Source organism: Otolemur garnettii, unplaced genomic scaffold, assembly GCF_000181295.1.
Source record: "Otolemur garnettii isolate 467f Iridium unplaced genomic scaffold, OtoGar3 scaffold00005, whole genome shotgun sequence".
NCBI classification, from domain to species: Eukaryota; Metazoa; Chordata; class Mammalia; order Primates; family Galagidae; genus Otolemur; species Otolemur garnettii.
The window spans coordinates 35,269,436-35,290,483 of NW_003852400.1; the positions used below are offsets into that span (position 1 = coordinate 35,269,436).

Genomic DNA, 21,048 nt, shown 5'->3' on the forward strand with positions numbered 1-21,048 from the left:
AAGATGAGTATTTTATTATAACTGAAAAACTGGAGCATGTTTGAGAATTTCTGATAATACTACAGGGGTTGGTGCTTCAAATGAAAACAAGTGAACAGAAATCATCTTCTTAGTCTTGAGGACTGAGTAATAATGATAAAGAAACATCACTCTTAAGGAGCTTTTCATCTTTAAATGGAGAGAAATTGGAAAATTAACTAGGATTGGCTAAATGCAGTACTGTTACCTCCTAGCATGACCAAAACCAGAGTATAAAAGAAAACTTCCCTTTATAATGCATTGGGCAGTTTTTAAGGACTCATATTTTTGTGGGGCAAGAAAAATAATCAGACAAATAAGTCAAAGGTGAGGTATCTTTGGAAAATTTAATTTGGACCATATTTTTTTTCCTTTTGCTTAAAACATCGAATATTCCAGTACACTTTGGGTTCCATGCAGTGGGTTTCCCACAGTTACAGACTGTACCCAACTTCCTATAGAAAGATAAGATATTTTCCAACCTTGCTTCTGCCTATTTTTTAAAAAGTGTTTTAAAGGTTCCTTACATTAAATGGCAAGTAAAACAAAGTAAGGCTTTATTTTCTCCTTTCCCCCTTTCCACATGCTGCACGTTGGAGGAATAAGGAAGGAAGACTAGTGACATCAGTGTTGGTACCCTGGGGATTGCTGCGGGGTTCTTGGAGGTGCACCCCACACTATGGAACCTGAGAAGGGTGAGCGCAGCCGTGTGGGACTGCCACAGCACAGGTGGGACTAGGGGCTGCCGGTTCTTCTCGGTGCTCACAGGGCTGTTGGCTTTCAGCAATAACGAAAGGAACTAGGACCAAACCATGGCCGAGATCTCTCACCTGGGACAGCAGCACCGCAGGTTCACTTCTGTGGGCCTTACAGTGTACATTTATAGACTAAATAATGCCTTTACTAGTTCTTGTATCAAATTACTAGAATGAAAATAAAAGCATTTATCTGATAGAATCCATTTCCTATGTCAGATGAAAACAATTATCTCCCTTGCAAGATAATCTTAGTAAAGTAGATCTGTCACTATTTATATATTCTCCCATGGTGAACAAATTTCTTTAATTGTATCACCTAAACACCTTTGTCATCTTTCAAACTTGTAGTTTCATTAGTTTAAAAAAGGGATAAGGCAGCCAAATCTAACTAATTTTGGTTGCAGAGAAACATCTCAGATATTAACTTCCATCTTCTTGAGGGTTATAAGAGTACATGATTAAAAGGTAATCAGTTTCTTTTCTTTAACAGGAAACTAAGCAGCTATTATCATCAAATGTACCTCTAGTATACAAACACAGGGCCCCCTCATAAATACAAAATTAAATTCTTTTGAGGAGCAGGTTTGTGACTTTAGTTATGCAGAACTTATATTTATTCTTTATATTTTATAATAAAAAATGTGTGGTATTTGCTTCTTCACTTCATATGCAAGTGACTTCTTCATCTCAGCAGGCTCTCATGTACACATGGCAGGCCGGGGATTCAGCTTGCTTTAGAAAGAGGAGGCAGCCACATGGCACGTGCTCTTAGAATCCTTGCAAGAACTCCTGAAGCTGGGTGACAATCTCTGTGTCCACTGTTTCCATGAGGGACTGGAAGCCTTGTTCTCCCAGTAACTCCTGCTGTGCCTTGAGCTTCTCGTAGATGAACTGCTGCAGAGACACTGTGTGCACAGGGTCCTTCAGGGCCAGCTGTGGGGAACAGAGAGGAGTCAGATGTGTCAAAGAAGCAAAACAAGTTCGTCTTACCTGTGACTTACCAAGGTTCTTTGTAATCTTTCCACAGTAAAAAAACTGCTTTTGCTTCCTTTCCTACAGACATTCTAAAATGATCTCATGGTGGAAAATTGTCAAAGAAGCTTCACTGTTAGTCTAACCTTCGTTCCCTAAGGCCCTGTGAACATACGTTTTCTGCTTGGCTCAGTTTCTCAAGAGCTGAGGATCCATCCATTTAAAGCATCAAAACCTGGAAGAAAGCATCCTAAAAGGAACAGAACCTACTCAAGAACACTTAATTCAATTGTGGCGATTCTCCTTGGAGAGATCAAGCACTTCCCAGTGGCGACTTGGGGTGCCCGAAGACACTGTTTGCCTATCCTAATAGCTGTGATATTTAAATTCATGTTCTGAAGAAAAGGAAAAAAAATAAAAAATAAATATAAAATACAAATATACAGATAATTGACACATTAACTGCCACACTAGGAAAACTAATTTTTAACTTGGGGTCACAGTAATTTATTAGGTCAAGACAGGTGAAGAGACCTGTGAGTTATACATGCTTCATGAGGCCCAGGTTTAAAACTAGGGTAAGTTATAAATACAACTCACATGGCAGTTAGTGTATTAAAAAACCCCACCTCACTCCTATTGCCCTATAGTGATACTGGGAAAATAAACCAGAAAATAATAATTACATAAAAAACAACCCATAATTTCACTCCCTAAAGATAATGCTAATAAGGAAATATTTTGCCCTCTTTTAGTCTTTTCTCAGAGTACTGCTCTTTGCATTTATATAAATATATAAATAACATAAAATATATAAATATATATGTATGTGTATGTATGTGTATATATATATATTTTCCCCCCTCCCTGAGACAAAGTTTCACGATGTCACCCTCAGCAGACTGCCATGGTGTCACAACTCACAGCAACCTCAAACTCTCGTGCTTAAGCAATTCTCTTGCCTCAGCCTCCCAGTAGCTACAGGGAGCCCACCATGATGCCCAGCTATTTTTTGTTGTAGTTGTCATTGTTATTCAGCTGGCCTGGGCAGAGTTTGAACCCACCAGGCTTGGTGTATGTGGCTGGCGCCGTAACCTCTGTGCTACGGGTGCTGAGCCTCTTTGCATTTATATTATCACAAAAAACCGCTATTCTAATACGCTTCAAGAATTATAAATCTACTTATGCCTTATTTTCTTGTGTTACAGGCATGTTGATGTGATTATAGTTTAAATATAATTTTGCTGAAAAATCTATCACAAACACCACTCCACATTACGTATACAGTCTTTGCTCTACATTTCAGATCATGTTTTTAGAATAGCTCTATGTCAGAAGAACTACTCGATTAAATAATGGGCAGAGACATTTTATGACTCTTGATACATATTTATCAAGTTTTTTTTCCTATGGTTTGTATCAACTTAAAGATATAAAGTTTTTGGCTTCTGGCACTGTTCTTACCATGGGTATAATTATCATTATTTAAATGCTTTATAATTTAACACATTGCCATAAGCTACACATTTATCTCATTACCAATAAAACTGAACATCTGCAAGGCTTTGAGTAAAATGCATGAGTTTCTGTGCCTGATATGGCTGCAAAGAAATTCTTCTCTTTCCTTACTGATACTCCATTTTGCTCTAGGTAGATGAAGTAGCTGAATTACAATGACATCTGTTGTTTGAGCAACGTAAGTATATTTAAAAATAATGACCATAAATGGAAAAGGCAACTGAGAGGGAGAAATATAGGTACCACAAAACTGAAATTAAACCCTGTGTCTGACCATTCTAGGAGCACATGATAAATCCAAGGCAAGGTTATTTCAAGACTCATTTCCCTGGAAGACAGATAGGAGAACGCACACCAGGAAGAAGAATTAGCTGCAGACACCAAGGCCTGTCTCCATAAGACTGAGACATCATTCTATAAAATACAGACACTGAAGATAAACATTTAAAAGTATTTGCTTTCAAGCAACATGCAATAATAATGTCTAATACTATTTTAATTACTGAGACTCCCCGAAAGCAAATATATCAACAAAAATAAATGGGGCTTGATTAAATTAAAAAGCTTGCACAGAGGAGAAAAAAATCAACAGAGTAAATACACAACCTACAGAATGGAAGAAAATATTGGCAAAATCTACAGCTGACAAAGAGATACTAGTCAGAATGTACAAAGAACTCAAACGAATTGGTAAGAAAAAAACAATAAACTATCCCATTAAAAAGTGGGCAAAAGACATACACAAGTTTTTCAAAAGAAGATAGACAAATGGCCCACAAATATATGAAGAAATGCCCAACATCACTAATCATCAGGGAAATGCAAATTAAAACCACAACAGATGCTGGTGTGGCTGCAGAGAGAAAACAACACTCGTGCACTATTGGTGGGACTGCAAATTAGTGCAACCTCTGGGAAAACAGTTTGGAGATTCCTCACAGAAATAACTGTACACCTACCATTTGACTCAGCAATCCTACTACTGGGTATCTACCAAAAGGAAAAGAGGTCATTTCATCAAAAAGACACTTGTACTCAAATGTTTATTGCAGTACAATTCACAGTCACAAAGATTGGGAATTAACCTCAGCATCCATCAATTCATGAGTGGAGCACATTACTCAAGCCATAAAAAGTAATGAAGTAATGTCTTCTGCGGCAACTTGGATGGAACTGGAGACCATTATCCTAAGCAAAGTATCTTAGGAATGGAAAAACAAACTCCACATGTACTCACTAATAACTGGGAGCTAAGTGATGGATACAACGAGATGTATGTTAGGTCACAAGAAATCAAGAAGCGGGGAGAAGGGAGGAGAGGAGAGGGTGCATCCCACCTCACAGGTATAATGAACACTACCTGAGTACTGAGCACACTAAAAGCCCTGACTTAAGTGTGATAAAATGTACACAGGAAACAAAGACATCTGTAACCCCTTGATATTTTGGAATAAAAAAAAAATCAATTTTTTCATTAAAGAGGAAGAAGATGACTTTGTTGAAATATAGTAATTTCTCTGTAATTAAACTATCTGCTACAACTATGGTTCCCAGCACCTAAGCTGTGGATCATTACTTGTCCATGGCCTGTTAGGAACCAAGCTGCACAGCATCACCACCTAAACTCTACTCTCTATTCCATCCCCTTCCCACCCTACTCTTTGAAAAACTGTCTTCCATAAAATCAGTCTCTGGTGCCAAAAAGCTTCCAGTCCATAGTCTGTTAGGACCAGGGCTGCACAGCAGGAGGTGAGTGGAGGAGAATGAAGCTTCATCTGTATTTACAGCCACTGCCCACCGTTTACACCACCACCTGAGGTCTGCCTCCTGTCCCATCCCCACCATCCCCATGTCCACACTCTCCCACTCTCATCTCCTCAGCCCCTCAAATCCCTAGGCCATGGAAAAATTGTCTTTCAGGAAACTGCTCCCTGGTGCCAAAAAGGTTGGGGACTGCTGTGCTACAATGAGTGAAGAGCACCCAAGTTTAAAATTGCTGTTCACCAGGTCCCTCTAACTACTGGAATGAAGCTTAATAGTACAGGATAAATGCTCTGTTTCAATTTACTGTAAGAAACTGCAAACAGTTAACTTATCATATCTTCATACTTTAATTTCAAACAAATTAATAAAAAGCATCACCATCTGAAATCCACCAGATACAGTGTAACAGCACATCAGTATTACATAAAATCAAAGTGTAGTGATGAGTCATGTGAAGATTACAAACATCAATTCCTTTTAGAAAAGAAAGCAGTGAAGGGCAAACTCTCTAATTATATACCTTTAAGTGATCTTAAAAAACAAGTATTTTTTAAAGCCAAAAACACCTATTAGCCAATAACTGTCTCTTTTGGCTTACAGTACACTTTCATTAATTATAGCTACTAAAACATTCTTCGAAAAAAAAAAATGTGAAATTAGTGATCAGATGCTTGTTTAGAGCAGACTCATTCCTGCACTTCTACTACAAATCCAGATTCTATTTCTTTGAGTTTAATAGTGCCTAGAGTCATCAGAAATAAGAGACACTGAAGTCACTAACAACATTTTCAAAGAATTTAACTATTACCTTTCTATAAATAATGACCACCCAACTTACAATAAACTTAATTACCCAATTCCATGTGAAAAAATACAAAGTACCTACCAGGTTTATAGGTAGTAAGTTCTTGAGAAAATAATTAGTTTTCTAATGTAATAAGTAAATTCTAAATGTGCTGTAGGAATGGATACACTGCAAACGTAGATATGATGGAGACTGTGGCTTTCGAAGCTATAGAGTAAAATACTTTCTTCCAATTCTTCCTGCCAAGTACAACTAAACAACATGGACATTACACATAAAGCAAACGTAAGATTCCGCAAGATGGGGACTAGAGACTCGGCATCTAAGGAACCACACAGCAGTGAATCCCCAGGCTCTTGTCTGGCCTCAGACATCCCAGCCTAGGAGCTAAAAAAGCCAGCAGGAAATGCAATTAGCACAGACAAAAAGCTCCAACAAACTCTGCTGTCTCTAGCCAAAGGACCAGGAAAGGGACAGCCTTGCAAGACAGAACACTTTTAGATGGTAATTGTTCTACTTGAGCCAAACATCACAGAAAACCCCCGACTCATGCCAGGCTATGTAAGGATTCAACCCACCATCCCTCAACAGTGGCAGTGGAGACCACGTGGGGAGCCTGGACTCTTTCCTCTCTAATCTAAGCAGGTATTAGTGGGGCCTAGTGGAAAGCTCTGCTTCTGACACCCACCTGGCAGGGATGAGGTGGCACCCTCACTTCCCCTGGCACAGCAGTGTCAGGAGAAGCCAGCTAAAGTCTTCAAATAAGACTCAGTTTTACAACAATTACAAAAGTGTCCAAGTTTCAACAGAAGATCATTCAAAATACCAAAAAAGGGGGACAGAGGCAGGAGGTAGGTAGGTTTAAGTATAAAAGGGCAACATGAGGGATTCTTATGCTGGTAGAAATAGTCTGTATTTTACTCTCATCAATGCCAATATCTGGTTATGATACCGTAGTATAATTTGGCATGATGTTATTGGAAAAAGTTGAGTAAAGGGTACATATGACTGCTCAATAGTATTTCTTATAAAAGTGAAACCGCAATGATTTCAAAATAAAACATTTAACTAAACAAATTAAGTGTGGAATCTCTCCTAAATCATCCATGCACTCACATCTACCGACCACTGTGGTGTCAGAGGCACCTGACTCTGGATACAGCTAAGTCCTCTCCTCCCTTAACACGAGTAGGTTCTTGGAAACTCATATAAAAAAACCAGGTGGGTTTTTCCCCTCATCAATATGTCCTGATTCAAGGACCTGCTGTATTCCTTTTTACTTAAACTTGCAGTTTCTAAGAACCTATCAATTTCAAGTGAGCACTTAACTGTGTCTGGAACTTGGAACAGGAGAGAACAATATAAACCTACTTACCATGCCTAAGTGTACACTAAGTAGATCACCGAATTGGTGGATCAGATTCTTTTTTTTTTTTTAAATATAGCATTTTTTAAAATTAAATCATAGCTATGTACATTAATACAATCATGGGATACAATGTGCTGGTTTTATATACAATTTGAAATATTTTCATCAAACTGGTTAACAGCCTTCACGGCATTTTCTTAGTTAATGTGTTAAGACATTTATATTCTACACTTAGTAAATTTCATATGTACCCTTGTAAGATGCACCATAGGTGTCGTCTCACCGATTACCCTCCCTCCACCCATCCTCCCCCCTTCCCCCCCTCCCTCTCCCCTTTTCCCTTCTTCTTGGGCTATAATTGGGTTATAACTTTCATATGAAAGCTATAAATTGGTTTCATAGTAGGGCTGAGTACATTGGATACTTCTCCTTCCATTCTTGAGATACTTTGCTAAAAATATGTTCCAGCTCCATCCATGTAAATATGAAAGAGGTAAAGTCTCCATCTCTCTTTGAGGCTGCATTATATTCCACGGTGTAGATATACCACAATTTATTAATCCACTCATGGGTCGATGGGCACTAGGGCTTCTTCCATGACTTAGCAATTTGGGGGATCAGATTCTTAAGACTCATCTTATTATACAGCATCCTAAAAGGACACTATGACTTTTTTATCACTCTCAGCTTCCCCAGAATTCCACCTAACACTGAAATCCCATCACACCTACCCTAATTTTCATTGTATTTCTCACAGGGACACCTAGGAACGTTTGGCCCCACCAACCCTTTTCAAAGTACTAAGTCTCTTCTTTTTTTCCAGACACTTTTTACATTGCTCTTGGATTCTGCAACCTGTAGTTGTTTAACAGTTCTAATAGAATTTTGGGGGCGAATTCTTTAGTATTTCCTACAGACGGATTCATGTCATCTGTAAATAAATATGGGTTTACATCTTCCTTTTCAGTTTGGATGCCTTTTATTAGTGATCTTGACTGATGGCACAGGCCAGAACCTCCAGTATTATAATACAAACAGCAAGAGTGGACAATCTTTCCTCGTTCCCAAACCTGGGAAGAAAGCACTCGGCCTTTCACTGTAAAGCACGATATTCCTTGACAGGTGTTAGGCAGATGTCCTGAACATTCCTGAATAAGGAAGTTCCCTTCTATTCCAAATTTGTTAAGAGTTTTTGTTATGAATGAGTACTGGGTTTTGTCGAACTTTCTTTTCTGAATCTGCTGTGATCATCATTCTATTAATATAGTTTCCAGATTCTGTAGCAATCCTGCCTTCCTGGGATAAATTGTATTTCTGACAGGGACACCTAGGAACGTTTGGCCCCACCAACCCTTTTCAAAGTACTAAGTCTCTTCCTTTTCCCCAGACACTCTTTACATTGCTCTTGTATCCCACTTGGTCACAATGTATAATCTTTTTTTTTTTTTTTTTTAATGTTGGGATTCAGTTTGTTAATATTTTGTTGGAGATTTTTGAGTCTATTTTCAGGAAACATGAGATCTACAGTTTTCCCTTCTTGTGAAATCTTTGGCTTTGGCATCAGGATATCAGCATCACAGAATAAATAAGGAAATGTCTTATCCTCTTTTATTTTTTAGAAGAATTATAGAATATTGATATCAATTCTTTGAAATGCTGTACAAATGTACCAGTTAAGTCACTTGTGCCTGGGTTTTCCTTTGTGGGAAGATTTTTAATTATTAATACAATTTTTTTTAACTTCTTTAAAGTCTATTTAGATTTTCTATTCATTTTTGAGTCAATTTTTGGTGTGTCCCTTTGAAAAACTACTTTCATTTCTACCATCTCTTGAGAATAAATTTCCCAGTTGAGATGTTCAACAAGTATTCTCTCAAATGTAGTATGTCTGCTAATCAATGGCCTGGCAAACAAAACTTCTAGTGTGTTCCTTCTAGACTTATTAAGAAACTTTAAGAGCTAATATTTTAGTTATCTTTAATTAAGAAAGTTATTGAGTTCCCCCATATGCCACTGACTTTTTCTGAATTTTATATAATTAAAATGTTATGGACTAAATTGTGCCAGCCCCCCCACCCCCATTCATCTGTTGAATTCCTCACCCACCTGTGATTTTATTTGGAGATAGGGTCTTAAGGTTAAATGAAGTCATAAGGGCAGTGCTCTAGTCCAATATGACTGATGCACTATCATGAAAGAAAGAGAGACATTAGAACATATGCACATAGAGGAAAGGCCATGTGAGGACGTGGCAAGAAGGTGGCCATCTGCAAGCCGAGGACAGAAACCTCCGGAAAAACCAACTCTGTTAACACCAGGATGTGGACTTCAGCTTCCACCGTGAGAAATACATTTCTGTCATGTAAGCCTTCAGTCTGTGATATTTTGTTATGGTAGCCCTAGTAGAATAATGTATGTAGTATATGTTAAGGCCATCTGTATACCACAGAAACAAAAAAATACAGAATTTTGTGTAAGAGGATGGTAAACATATAGTAAAAAGTTTTTCAATATGCTTACCAATTTGATGGGACTTTTGGGGTAATACACAAAATTTATATCACGTAGAACTATGTAGAATTACTCCGGTTTTTTCCTGATCTTAACGTGCAGCGAGACTTAGTATTTTGGGAGTTTAGTTTGTTCTCTTGTGACCATATATAGGGTAACAATATACAAAGACTATTGCGTATATGTATACTGGAATAGAAAGATAAAAATGACTCATCAGTTTCAAACTATACATTGTACTTTGCCCCAAACTCAGAAGCTGCAGGTCTTAGGAGATGAGGATGCCCTGCATGTGTCAGTTTTTAAAAGTCTTGGGGATTCTCCATCACCTCTTTCAATTAGTCATAATTAATGATTTAGTTATCATTTGTTAAGATAATTAAATATAGAGTGCCACAATAGTCCTTTGTAAATGAGCACTTACCTCCATTATCTTTTTTTTTTTTACCATTTCACCACTTTATGGTATGGTATTCCTTTTACTAACAAAATGTGGGTCCGTTATATCAAATCCTGCATTCTTTTCTCTTTTTGAGACAGAGTCTCAAGCTGTTACCCTGGGTAGAGTACTGTGGTATCATAGTTCACAGAAACCTTTGACTCTTGGGCTCAAGCGATCCTCTTGCCTCAGTTTTTTTATTTTTTTATTTTTAGTATAGATGGGGGTCTCACTTTTGCTCAGGCTGGTCTCAAACTCCTCAGCTCATGCAATTCACCCACCTTGGCCTCCCAGAGTACTAGGATTACAGGCGTGAGCCACCTCACCCAGCCAAATCCAGCATTCTGCTAAAGTTTTCTCTACCACCACTCATATATCATCAAATAACACATACATGCATTAGGCACATCAATCGCAGCAAGACAGAACAGAAGCCAACCTTTTATTCACTTCAGGTTAAATTTTAGTCTTCTTCACAAACAGAAATAAGTCACAATCCAGAGAGCTCAGTGATCTAGCAACCTCAACCACCAGGAATACGCTAGCTAGGACGAGGGGGTGGTTTACAGGGAATTAACTGGCAAAGGTCTATAGATTGTCACTCACGTGCCCAAATTCAAACAAATTATTCAAAGCAGAATTTGGTCAAAGAAATACACTATTTCCTCTTCCATTTATAACAAGTATGATTATCTGCTTAGATTTGTTTAGACACACAAAAATCAAGGGGAATTAAAAACCTGTGCAATCAAAAACAAAGCAATACAGAGGCTTAAGTGACAGTTTGGCATTAATGTGAGGAGACAGAAAACTATTAAAAATGAACCCTAGCTAAATGTGGGCATTCTGAATTAAATTTTGGAACTAAGAACATTAGCATGAAAACTGGTGAAGTCCACATAAAAGCCTGGAGTTAGTTAACAGTAATGTATGGTGTTGGTTTCTTAGTTTGGATAAATTTGCCATGTACATTTGATAAATGCAACATAAGATGTTCACATTAGGGGAAACAGGTGAGGGGCACATGGAAACTCTCGGTATTACTGTCGTCACTTTTCTATAAACCTAAAAGTATTCCACATTAAAAAGGTTATTTTAAAACATGGTCTCAGGAATTACTAAAGTACATCCTTCCGTGCCATTTAGTGTGGGGACAATACGCTCTACAACTAATCTCCATTAGCTAATCTCAATTATCTTACATAAGAGTTCAATTATATATTTTTCAGCTAGCTTGGCAAGTTTTTTCAAGAAGAGAAAAACTGATGTCTCTAAGCTCTGGGTGATATCCAAGGTTTGTTTTTCTCAAGGTAATAGCATAAGCAGAACTAGAATATAGATCACCAAATGCCTGGCTTTATTCTTTTTCCATTAGTTCCATATGCCTACTCACTGCTTTAGCCCTCCAAAAAAGTACACGGCCATTTAAAAAATATTTCCATTAAAATGACTAGGATAAAATTAGGAACCTTAACAAGCTTAAGGTATTAGCAAAAGATAATGCCCCAGAATTCCTGATTCTGGGGTAACACCAGATAAATGAAATTTCAATAGTCTGACTCATTTCAAAAGTCCATATACTGCATTTTAATGAGGAAGTAGCCCAGTACTGCTTGGTTTTAAAATTATTACTCTAAGAATGATTCTGGTTGAACTGTGTATCAGTTCCCTCTGTTGGTAATTAGAGTCTTTTCACATGTGCTTCACCACAAAGCATTTAGTCTCTGAAGGTGGTACAAGATTTAGCTGCTGTGGTGCTACATGCCAGGATGTAGGTTTCTTGTTCTTTGAGATTTTTATTCCTTGGGACAAAGTTTTCCATTATATTTCACTGCATTAATCACCAATTTCACTCAGCAAGAATTCAATGAAGCTAAATCTTTCATTTCCCTTAAGTTATGAGGCATATCATATCATTATTCACTTTTAAAGCCTCCATATACACTATAATTTTATTTTATTTTATTTTTTTGAGACAGAGCCTCAAGCTATCCCCCTGGGTAGAGTGCTGTGGCTTCACTGCTCACAGCAACCTCCAACTCCTGGGTTCAAGCGAGTCTCCTGCCTCCACCTCCCAAGTCGCTGGGACCACAGGCGCCCGCCACAACGCCCGGCTATTTTTTGGTTGCAGCCGTCATTGTTGTTTGGCGGGTCCGGGCTGGGGATTCGAACCTGCCACCTTAGGTGTACGTGGCTGGCGCCTTAGCCGGTTGAGCCATAGGCACCGAGCCTATACACTATAATTTTTCAGAAAGTTCTTAAAGTTATTTCACATGGAATTTTACTTAAAAGTATTTTCTACCCTACAAAAATAGAGAACATTTTTGTAAGAAGAATAATAGACTTTCCATGAAATTTGCTAAATTACACATAAAAACATTAGGTATACTATATATCGAAACCAACAATCATGAAGGAAAATTTATCTACAATAACATATTAACCACATTGTCAACAAAATTTCCGTTGTTTAATCAGAATATTTTGGCTAAAATTGTCCTTCTTTTCTGACCTCTAATTGTTTTGTGGTAATATATCTGTTAATTACTAAAATATATTTATAACATTACCTTAATTTCTAAAATCTTTTGGTTATAAACTCTTCAAACTCTGTAGCTTGGTGAAGAGTATAAGGCTGGCCGATGCCAATGAGAACTCACCTCATCAATAGGGCACAGCAGTACAAATTCAATCACCAATTATACCCACCGTGAAACCAAGCTGTCCTTTCAGGAGCTTGGACTATGATTTCGAAATGATGAACTTGTAAGTAGAGGAATTACTTTATATTACTATGTCTAGAAACACTGGGACCTAGACTTCATGAGATCAAAATAACTGCATACATGTCTCAGCAGCCAAAAGCAATTCGTTTGTGGTATAGGTTTTCTGATATGATAATTATTTTTGTTCTATCAGTCCTAGGCTACATGTGGAAGTCTGGAAAGCAAGTGGCAATGAAATTGTGAGTGGAGGTGAAATCCTGAAAGGCATTTTCCACAGCTTGTTAAGAACTGAATATTTTTCCTTGTAAGAAGTAGTCCCGCTCTTTCCTGTCTTGCAAGATGGAGAATGAAAAAAGCTGTGAAGCTGGTTTCTAAAGAGAAGAAACCTGTTAATAAAGAGAAGAGGCCTAAGGCCAAGAAGGGGAAGCTCCACTGCAGCCGAAATCCTGTTCTCGTAAGAATAGGCAGATATTCTGCCATGCATTCCAGAAAGGATGTGTAAGAGGAAACACACGGCAGCTAAATCCAAGATTGAAAAGAAGAAGAAGGCGAAGGTCCTCGCCACTGTTACAAAACCAGTTGGTAGGGACAAGAATGGTGGTATTTGGGTGATGAAGCTTTGCAAAATACCTAGATATTATCCCACCAAAGATGTGTCTCGAAAGCTGTTGAGCCAAGGCAAAAAACCATTGGGTCAGTGTGTGAGAAAACTACAATCTAGCATCACACCTGGGAACATTCTAATTATCCTCACTGGGCGCCACAGAGGCAAGAGAGTGGTTTTCCTAAAGCAACTGGGCAGTGGCTTGCTACTTGTGACTAGACCTCTGTCCCTCAATCGAGTTCCTCTACGAAGGGCACACCAGAAATTTGTCATCGCCACCACCACAAAAATTGACATCAGTAATGTTAAAATCCCGAAGCATCTTACTGACGCTTATTTCAAGCAGCAACAGCTCTGGAAACCCAGACACCAGGAAGGTGAGATCTTTACCACAGAAAAAGAGAAATATGAGATAACAGAACAGCGCAAGGTTGATCAAAAACCTGTAGACTCGCAAATTTTACTGAAAATCAAGGCTACTCCTCAGCTCCAGGGCTACCTGCGATGAGTGTTTGCTCTGACAAATGGAGCTTACCCTCATAAAACGGTGTTTTAAATTTCTTAAAAAGAACCTAATTAAATGGCTAATAGATTAAAAAAAAAAAAAAAAAGTAGTCCCGAGCCTGGAAAGGGTAATAAGGGTGAATAAGTAGTCCCTTATTCACTTGGTACAACATGTGATGAACAGTGACAGCGAGTTTCCACGTCCAGCTTCTGTAGTTTGAGCAGTGTTGTTTGGGTGACTTGTGGCTGAGGCTTGTCTTGCAGTAAGATCGGCCTGTCTCTACTGACCAATCTCAGCTCCTTAACTGCAAGCATCCTCAGCATCCTCATCATTTCTTTTTATCCACTTGGCTACAGTGGACATTGGCTGTAATCGACTGACCAGGATTCATGAAGCGGTAGTGGATGATACCAGCACTAGCTCACCAAACAGACACCATCAGCTTTTCTGAATATTCAGTTCTGGACTGTGATTCACCACTTCGTTTTTATCCCCCTGTTGTGCCAAGTGCTCGCGATTGTCAAAAAGAATCCATTTTTTTATATAACAATATGGTATAGGAAAAGTTTGCCTTTATGTTGTGACAGCAAAGAAAGGCAAGTTTCGAGACAACGTCTCTTCTGACATCCGTTTAACTCGTGTGGTACCAATCTGTATAGCTTCATCTTGCCGATTTGTTTGGTCCAATATCCTTGGAAAAGTACCATCAATCCTTGCTGCTAATTTACACGTAGCTTGAGATCGATTAGCTTTCACTACAGCTTTTAACTCATCACAGCCACCTTGGTCTCAGGTTGTCCACAGACCTTATTTTCAGGAATGAAATCATGAGAAGGGAACTTCTCACGTCATCAACATACTGTACACTCATTAGTCACAGCCTTCCAAACATAAGCTGCACTGGTTCCATGAGGAAACTCATATTTGAAAATGACACAAATTTTTGACTCATCCATGGCTTCATAAAAATTTCTATCAAAATTTTTTGTAAGATAATCACAGCCAAAATGTGTGTCTGAAAGAATGAGGATGTACCTTCACAAGGAAAATTAAACAAGAAACGTCAAGTGAAATATCAGAGATAGCAGCTGTCAAATTTAGTACTTAAGGAAATCAGACATTTCATACTTTGTAACCTTAATACTTGGGTATTTTTACTCTACTAACCAGTTTTATTTAAGATACCTTTATTGCAAGGTGTTTCAAATCTTTGCAAGTAAGCGACAGAAATGCACAATTTAAGCAGTTAGCCAAAGTAATTATTTCAAGTCCAATGTGAGCAGCAGAACACCTGCTTTTTTCTTTCATGTGCTTCAATATGCAATGATCTTCATCAGAGCAATTAAATAGGAGTCAAAATACAATACTCATGCTTCCTAAACTCTAACCACAAGCAAGATATATGCTAGGCATAGGGTAGGCCACACATAATCGTGTTATTTCATTTAAAACTCACAATAAGGACAAACTCAGAAAGGAAACCCCTGGCAGTGTCACAAAAAAGTCCATATATGAACAGTAATTCTTACCCTTGGTAGCACAACGGGAATCATCTGGGGAACTTTAAAACACTTCTAGTGATTGTGTTTTCCACTAGTTTCAGGCACAGGGTATTTAAAAGCTCCCTACATGATTCTGATTACATCTAAGAATAAGAAATACTGCTACAGAAAAATCTGGAACAAAACAGTTTTGAGGACTAACTTCTCAAGCAAACCCAATAAACCTCTGTAGACATTTTCACATTCATTAAAATAAAAGACCACTGACAAAAACCCTTAAGTTGATAATTATAAGCACTATAAACTTAAATCCCAACCCTGACGTGGTGAGTCACACCTGCAATTATAGTGTTCTGGGAGGTCAAAACAGGTGGATTGCTTGAGCTCAAGAATTTGAGATCAGCCTGAGTGAGAGTGAGATCCCATCTCTACTAAAAATAGAAAGATTAGCTGGCTGATGTGGCATGCACTTGTGGTCCCAGCTTCTTGGGAGACTGAGGCGAGAGGATCACTTGAGTTCAGGAGTTCAAGGTTGCTGTGAGCTACGATGTCACAGGACTTTAGCCCTCAACAGAGAGAGACTCTGCCTCAAACAAACAAAACAAAACAAAACAAAAAAAGGACCTCAATACCCACACCCCCAGCTTAAGTCCCATTTACCGCCACTTGCTAGGAACTTTCCAGGTTTCCTTCTCCTTTAGTTACACTGAGGCATTTTTGAGGTAGTTTTACTTCACTGTGTAGAAGCAAGGGAATGTTGGTATTACTGTTTGACTCCTCCACAGTCCAAAAGTTTAATGTCCTGATTTTGGTTTTGTCTCCTGAATCCCAAAGGATTCTCCAAGCTGCAGGGTAAATAAGACTGATACTTATAAGAGACCTCCATTTAGCCTGTTTTTCCTAACTGGTTATTGCTGGTATATAACAGCAACATACATTATATAATTATAACCTAACTGACCACTTTATTACATTCTCTTCATAGTTGATCTGTTGATTTTCTTGGACTTTTCTGGCTTAAATGCTTTCAATGACTTATGACTTTTTGTCTCTTCTTTGCTTAAATATTTCTGCATGCACACTATTCTCATCACACTGGCTAGAAACGCCACTTTATATACTATTAGCTCATCACCAAACCTTGTTACTCTTTTCTGAGGCACACACATAGACCACATTTCCCAACCAATGGAGTGTGAGCAGAAATGCTAAGTGCCATCAGTTAGCCTGACTCTGAAACCAGTCCTACCTGTTCTCTCCTGTTTCCCAGCTAAACAAAAGCCACTTGCTGAGGCCATGCTTTCAGTAAATCTAGATCATCTCTGAAAGGCTACAGATTTAAATATCTATTCCTATTCCTCTTTTTTTGTGTGTTCTTCCTGAGCAAGAAATAAATTATTACATTAAGTGAGTTTCTAGGGATCTGTTATAGAAGATGGAATTACCATCTAAGAGTCTGTTATAGAAGTTGGCATAGATATCCAGTGATACTTTTCTTGGTTTCAAATGGACATTATATTATGTTAAGGACATATTATTTTATTCCTAATTCAATAAGAAATTTTACCAGAAATAAATGTGGAATTTAATGTTAGATTCAATTTGTTAATATCATTATAATTTACATTTTGCATATATGTTTATAAAGAAAGCCATTTACATTACTCTTTTCTTTCTTTTATTCTTTTTTTCTGAGTTCTAGAATAGTTTACTAGCATAGGGTTACCTATTCCCTAAAATTTGATGGGAGGAAAGGAAGGGAGGGAGGGAGAGAGGGAGGGAGAAAGGAAAAAAGGGGGGAAAACCTCAAACTCTTAGGCTCCAGTGATTCTCTTGCCTCAGCTTCCTAAGTAGCTGGGAGTAGAGGCGCCTATGACAACGCCTGGCTACTTTTTAGAGACGGGATCTCGTTCTGGGTCAGGCTGGTCTCAAACTCTGAGCTCAAGCAATCCACCAATCTCGTCCTCCCAGAGTACTAGGTTTATAGGCGTGAGCCACGGTGTCCAACCCAATTTTAGTAGTATTCTGCCTCCTCTTTTTAAATTGAGTTGTGGTTGTATGTGTTTGTGAGTAAAAACCTCATTCTTAGGTCTCCTAGTTCAAAAGTGCAAGCTTCTCCTATAAAATACTTTACCTCATCAATATTTTTGCAACCTTTGTTTACTTTCTGGTTTTACTTTACTGTGATCAGACAACATAACCTGCACTATTGCTACTCTGGAAAGTTAAGAGATTTTTCTATGTAAGCTTAGAATATGCTCTGTTTTTGTATAAATGGTTCACAAATAGTTATGTATTTTATTTATAGGGTAGAATTTTTATGCATAGCTATTAAATTTAGTTGACTGATCATATTTTTCAGATTTGCTACCACACATCCAGTAGACAAGATTATTCTACAATAGGCTGTCCTTAGCATCAGTTCATCCAGAAGTCCATCAAGATGACATAATATCACAAAAAGGAAATGTGTGGGAAAGTAGGATAAATTTTGCACCAAAAAAAAAAAAGTTATGATCATCAATGCATTTTTAGAATCTGATAAAAATGTTACCTTTTGAACTGACTGTTTCCATGTTTTATAAAAGCATTTCTACTATAAATCAATTTTAGCAGTACAACAAGGTGCATTTCCATTCAATTTCCAACAATGGGGCAATCTCTTCACATTACAAAAAATAACTTGAACACACAACTAAATTAATAAGAGAAAAATGACTTATGTAGCAAAGTGTAATAGATATTTAGGAATATATACTATGTACATCAATATTAAATTAGAAAATAGACCTCAAGATATCTAAAATATTACTACCCAGCAATGCCTTTGATTCTATTACTCCCTTCTCAGAAATATAATTACTAATCATGTTTGTCTATTCTGAGAGAGAATATGAGAGCAAATCTGTGCCAGAAGATAGATCCCGTTACTATATAGATACCAGGTGATGCAGAGAATGAAGAGACAGTGAGGAAAATTCAGACGAGATTTCTATCTGCCCTCTAAATGTCATCTCTGGATATGCTATCTGAGTTTTCTGAGTATCATTTATTTTTATCTATAACTTTATTACAGGGACTGAGGAATCTGAACATTCTAAGTGTGCACCATCTATAGGAAACACCTGCTCCCTTATATCTCCTTATTACCCCAACTGCCTCTATGGTTCCAAGAAGAGAGACCACTGAGCAATCCTATGAGAATCTCAAGTCTTTTGAACAAATGCTCTACAAGGTCAAGCTATCAGGTGAAGGACTGAAAAGCTCAAGTGCTATAAAGAGGGAATGTTGAATGAGAACCTATAAAGGCAAGAAAGTTTACTGTGGCAGCCAGTGCCTTCAATCTCTTTCAAAAATTGAGACAACTATTTCATCAAACTGTAAATCAATAATTTGTAAAAATAACAGAATATGATGGGACTGAATAAAGAATAAAAACTTTCCATTTTGATTACCTGCTGATGCAGCAAAACTGTTAAGAGAAATTGCAGTATTTTAAGACCTGCATTAACTCATTATTTCTGGGCAGGGAAATACCACTTATGGCTGTTTAACCTGAGTGTGCTGGCGTGCTTGAAATTGTCTCATGCATGTTTTAAAGTAAGGTGTATGTTTTTTAATAGGCAGGCTTGTTACAAAACAAAGGAACAACTCCATAGCAGTGCCTCCACTATTCAATCATCTGCACAAATCAAATGAGAAACTCTGGGAAAAACACAACAGCACTGTGATTTACAAAATGTAAACTATGTATCATTGCTTGGAGAGCTAAGCTTATCAACATTTAATTCACATAAAAACAGAAGCAACACAACCAGAAATCTACAATCTTAAGTCTCAGGATTTAAGACTATAAAGGATTATGTATCAGATTCTGAGAATTAGGCTTGGTTTCGTTCATGGACACATTCATAGTGAAATGAAAACAAGCAGAGTTCAAAACCAATTACAAAGTGGCATCAGTCAACTGGCAGACCTGGTTACCAAAGGTCAGATTCTTCCTGAAGAATGATCACCAATACTCTAGTTCTTAGTAGATTCATGTAGGTTCAGTTATGTAGACTTACAAATTTAAGAATTTGCTATTATTGGTACCTAATTCAATGAACTGTTTATTGAGAAACATTTTATTCAATTCCAAGTACAGTAATTCAAAGATAGAATAAATCCTGGAACCTGCATGTAAAATGTGTTAAAAAAAAATGGGGGAGTGTGTTTGAAAATTAGTGATCTAATATAAATGTTTATATTAAATAGTCAAAAGTGGCTGCTCTGAATATGAGGGAGCTATTCTGTGCATGTGTGTGTGTGTGGGGGGGGGGCAGTGAGGGGAAAGAGGAAGAAAAAAACAACACAGAGGGAAGGGAAAGGGAAGGGACAGAAAACAAAGAAGTTATTTCTCTCACTTACTCAGGTCCCAGGAAAGCTAACTGGATACATGGGCAATATCTGGGGGCATCGTTATTCGTGGTAGAAGCAATTAACCTGTAGTTGACTAAAAGATGGGGGAGGAGGTCATCAAGATCATGACCTAGGAAAATGCCATGACATTTTTTCTCTTAGAAACAAACAAACAAAAAAATAACAAAGTAAACAGATTCTTTCTTATTTAGAAAAATCCTGATGGGATGAAATAAAATTTTCTGAATAAAACAGAATTTTGCTTACAAAAGTAAAACATCTATAGCTGTTGAATGAAAAAGAAAAATCTCTAAAGATTTCTGGTACAATGGGCCCCACAGGTGATGGTGTGTTAGGATGATAAAAGCCAAGGAGTAATGCAGAAGCGGCATGATAAACAATTCTACAGTTTGTGGAAATATACAAAAGAAACAGAGAAAAGTTTAGTCAGTCTAAATTTAATAATGTCACATTACACAGTGACCATTTACTTGAAAAAAGAAAGAAATGAACATCTATAAAGTTCCTATATAAAGTGTGTTAAGAAATTATGAGTCAAAGATCTTTTCTATAGATGACTATAGTTTGAAGAGAAAGAAAAGAGATGTACAATAAACTTAAGTCTTCTAGCCAAGGAACACAGATATAACTGAAAATGAGGACCCAACATTTTTGGAATCTAGGGTTCATATAAAATTAGTTTCAAATGGTCCTGAAGATGTATGACCATTGTCATTTATGCAGTGATAGCAGAGTAAGCAAATTCATGGTGGAATGTAAGATGCACAATGAATTTTTTCACTGTTGTAAATCTGACCATATCACTTACTGATGACAACTCTTTGATGGCTCCCCATTCCTCCAAAGCATTAGTTTTCTATGGCTGCTGTAATTACTATAAATTTAGTGACTTAAAAGCCAGGTGCTGCAGGGCTGTCTTCTATTCCTGAGACTCAACAGTACAATGTGTTTCCCTGACTTTTCCAGCTTCCAGATGCCAACTATATTCCTTGGCTTGGTGCCAGGAAGACACACCATTCTCTGTTTTCAAAGCCAGCAAGAGGAGGCTGACTCCTGACATTCATCTCTTCTGCCCTCTTCTTTCACTTTTAAGGATTCTTGTCAAGACAAGTATACCCACTGGGAGAATCCTACA

At 37.7% G+C, this 21,048-nt stretch overlaps 1 protein-coding gene and 1 pseudogene across 1 annotated transcript in view; one reads left to right on the forward strand and one right to left on the reverse strand.

Moving 5' to 3' along the window:
• Positions 1-353: 353 nt before the first annotated feature.
• IPO11 (importin 11) overlaps positions 354-21,048 on the reverse strand; it is a 215,062-nt gene continuing 194,367 nt past the window's right edge. Inside the window, exon 30 of the mRNA XM_003782731.3 lies at positions 354-1,709. Within this exon, the coding sequence (XP_003782779.1) occupies positions 1,545-1,709 (165 nt within the window). The 3' untranslated portion in view covers positions 354-1,544. The remainder of the gene's footprint in view (positions 1,710-21,048) is intronic.
• On the forward strand, positions 13,227-14,063 carry LOC105887911 (annotated as a pseudogene).